The sequence below is a fragment of the Orycteropus afer genome, unplaced genomic scaffold (assembly GCF_000298275.1).
Source record: "Orycteropus afer afer isolate SDZICR_OR568_19922 unplaced genomic scaffold, OryAfe1.0 scaffold00194, whole genome shotgun sequence".
NCBI lineage: Eukaryota > Metazoa > Chordata > Mammalia > Tubulidentata > Orycteropodidae > Orycteropus > Orycteropus afer.
Window position 1 is genome coordinate 4694634 of NW_006921781.1, and position 3646 is coordinate 4698279.

The following is a 3646-nucleotide window of genomic DNA, read 5'->3' on the forward strand; positions in this document are numbered from 1 at the left end:
TATGTGACTGCTAACCAGAAGGCTGGTGGTTCAAACCCACCAGCCACTCCTCGGAAGGAAGGTTGGGCAATCTACTTCCACAGAGATACTGCCTCGGAAACCCAAGGACAGGTTACTATGAGTTGGATTCAACTTGACGGCAGTGAATAACTACTAGGTTGTTGTTGTTGTTGTTGTTATGTGCCGTCGAGTCGGCCCCGACTCATAGCGACCCCTCCTTGGGTTTCCGAGGCAGTATCACTACGGAAGTAGGATTGCCCAACCTTCCTTCCGAGGAGTGGCTGGTGGGTTTGAACCGCCAGCCGTCTGGTTAGCAGGCAAGTGTCTTAGCCACTATGCTACCAGAGCTCCCAACTACTAGGTTAGTCCCTTATAATTTCCTAATCAATTAATTACTAAAAAAAGGGGGGGGGAAGGTTAAAAGAGAGAGGGATTGAGAGGGAGGAGTGAGAAACTACTGTACCTCATCATCTGATGGTTATGAAGCCGATCTGTGTACCAAAACTAAGGCCATCTCGAACGTGGGAGAAAAATTTGTTATGATGGCAAGATGTACAGAGGTTGAGATCTTGGTTCTGGTCCTGAATATTCTGTGGATGAATTCCTCCTCGTTCTAGAAGAACCCTTAGGATAAAGATTTTTCAAAAGATAGCATGAGTTTTTTTGGCCAACAGCCAAAACAATAGGAAAAAGTATGGATGGATATTGCAAAAGAGTTCTGGGAAAGGTCTGCTTGGAACAATACTGACTGCTATTCAGTCATAGACTAGTCAGGAAGTGGTAGATTTTATTAGCATTTATCATGTAAGTCATACATGAACAACATAGCCTTCCATATTGTTTGGCAGACATGATCTGGGTACAGAATTTTATAATTAAAATCAATTACTAGTTCAAGTAGAAATGTCTAGAGTTACCAGGTATTTGGAGACAAGAATCATTTGATTCAAACACAGCATGCATTTTAGTCTTATGGCCTTCCCATCTCCTTTCTCCTACTAACCATATTTTCCACTGAAAACTTGCTTATCCATAAACACTTTATATGAAATATGACTACCAATTAGTGATACTTATTTCACAAGTCACATTTAAGAATCAATTTCAATTCTTTAATACTTATGTACTCACTAAGGCAGAATATGGACAAGGTTTTACTGACCAAAATGTAAACGTGATTTAATCAGGCAGCAATTTTCCTTTGTAGATATGACAAATATATTTTTGACATGTATTAATAGCAGGTTGGGCAATCTACTTCCACAGTGATACCGCCTCGGAAACCCAAGGAGGGGTTGCTGTGAATTGGATCTGACTCGACAGCAGTGAATTTTTAATAGCAGCCAAAGCGTTGGTGGTTTACTGGTTAGCACAGCTGCCTTCCAGATAATATCAGCAAAACTTCATAAATTCATGAATGCAAGGCACCACAAAAATGTGCCTTGAAAATGTCTGTGTGTTTATATTACTGAATATTTTTATTAAGAAATCTATTCCTCTAGTTAAAAGAGTAAGAATCATTTAAAAATACTAGCTTCCTCACAGTTTATTATAATTAAGAGAATTTAGCTAAGGAATGGTTGCAAAGTATAGTACATGATAACTTATATATGAAGTTAAAGTAGATCTCATAAAACTATATGTCAATTGTTTCTTCCTTCACTTTTATGTCAATAAGAGATACCAGATAGGAAAATTTGTTATTTAAACTGAACTGAGAACAGATTTCAGATATAAAGCGAGTTTTTGTGAACATATATATGTCAGCTATTTTTAAATGTCTGTTGTTGTTGTTGTTATGTGCCGTTGAGTCGTACCCAACTCATAGCGACCCCTCCTTGGGTTTCTGAGGCAGTATCACTATGGAAGTAGATTACCCCATCTTCCTTCCGAGGAGTGGCTGGTGGGTTTTAAATGTCTAGCACCTGAATTTTCCTTGGAGTTCCTAATTGTTTTCTGAAATGATTTTGGCTTTAAAAGCAATAAGCAATAAGCAATAAGCATGCTTGCAGTTCCAGAACGAAATAAAAAATACCTGGTGGCTGTACGGATGTCAATATACGGATTTGGTGAGTCAAACAGTCGTACACATTTGGGATCAAGATTATGAAATGCCTTTGCTGTTTCCCTTGGAAGAGTAAAACAGCAAGGTCCCACGGAAGGGCCCAGTACAACAATAATGTCTTCCAAATTACAGCCATATTCTGCTATCATGGCATTCACTGTAGCCATAGCAACACCTAACAAAGTACCTCTCCAACCTGGTAAACAAGAACAAAAAGAGGAAAGGAAAGTTAAAACATAACAAAATTTCACCTTAATTTACATCTGAGTTAAAAATGAACAGTGTTAGTTTGTGTATTTTTTCAAAGTCCATAAACAGCACATGAATCACAAAATTAATTATGATCATACTGGTTTTTAAATGAGATATGCTCTATAAAGCACATGATAAAGAAAAGACATTTAGTAAGAGTTCCCTTCCACTTCCATTTAAAAATATCCTATAATTTAACTTTCCTCTGGGATTATACCTTCTTGGTCTTTTCTCTCTCCCCTTCACTTTTCATAATAAAATAAATCTATTCTATTTCAATTAACAGTCCTTTTTCACATCCTCCCCCATTTGCCCAATTTTCCCTTCCAATGGATCTCATGGTTGTTCTAAGATCAAACTATTTTCTTTACTCTCACTGTCATCCAGTTACCAAAGACAGAAATCTAGGAATATGTTTAGTAACAAATAATATTCCTATTTTATATCCAGGAACTGAGATTCAATTGTAAACTAACTTTTGACAACATCATATGGCAAACCTGCCTTCTAGTCATCACATTCCATTTACTTGTTGTTGTTGGGTCCGTCCAGTCAGCTCCAGCTCATAGCAATCCTATGTACAAAAGAACAAAACACTGCCCGGTCCTGTGCCAGCCTCACAATACTTGGTATTCCTGAACTACATGTGAGCCCGTCATTGCAGTCATTGTGTCTATCCATCTTGTTGAGGACCCTCCCCTTTTTTGTTGACCATCCACTTTACCAAGATGATATCCTTTTCCAGGGAATGGTCCCTTCTAACAACATGACCAAAGTAGGTGAGATGAAGTCTGGCCATTCTCACTTCTGAGGAGCATTCTGGTTGCACTCCTTCCAAGATAGATTTTTTAGTTCTTTGGCAGTCCATCGTACTTTCCATATTCTTTGCCAGAACCACAACTCAAAAGCATCAACTCTTCTTCAGACCAGCTCTCACATGCATATGAGCTGATTGAAAATAGCATGGGTTGGGTTAGGCACTCTTTAGTCTTCAAAAGGACATCTTTGCTCTTCAGAACTTTAAAGAGCTCTTTTGCAACAGATTTGCCAGTGCAATATGTCATCTGATGTCTTGACTACTGCTTCCATTGGTACTGATTGTGGAACCAAGTAATAAGAAATCTTTGACAACTTCAATCTTTTCTCCCTTTATCGTGATACTGCTTATTGGCTCAGTTGTGAGGATTTTCATTTTCTTTATGTTGAGATGTAATCCATACCGCAGACTGTAGTTTTTAATCTTCATCAGTAAGTGCTTCAAGTCATCCTCACTTTCAGCAAGCAAAATTGTGTCATCTGAATAGTACAGGTTGTTATTGAGTCTTCCTC

General features: G+C 38.2%; 1 protein-coding gene across 1 annotated transcript in view; it reads right to left on the minus strand.

The window, feature by feature from the left end:
• Positions 1 to 467: 467 nt before the first annotated feature.
• Positions 468 to 3646, minus strand: part of LACC1 (laccase domain containing 1) — a 13843-nt gene continuing 10664 nt past the window's right edge. The window contains exons 4-5 of the mRNA XM_007947825.1: positions 2036 to 2261; positions 468 to 624 (exon numbers count right to left, since the gene is read on the minus strand). Of these exons, the coding sequence (XP_007946016.1) occupies positions 468 to 624; positions 2036 to 2261 (383 nt within the window). The remainder of the gene's footprint in view (positions 625 to 2035; positions 2262 to 3646) is intronic.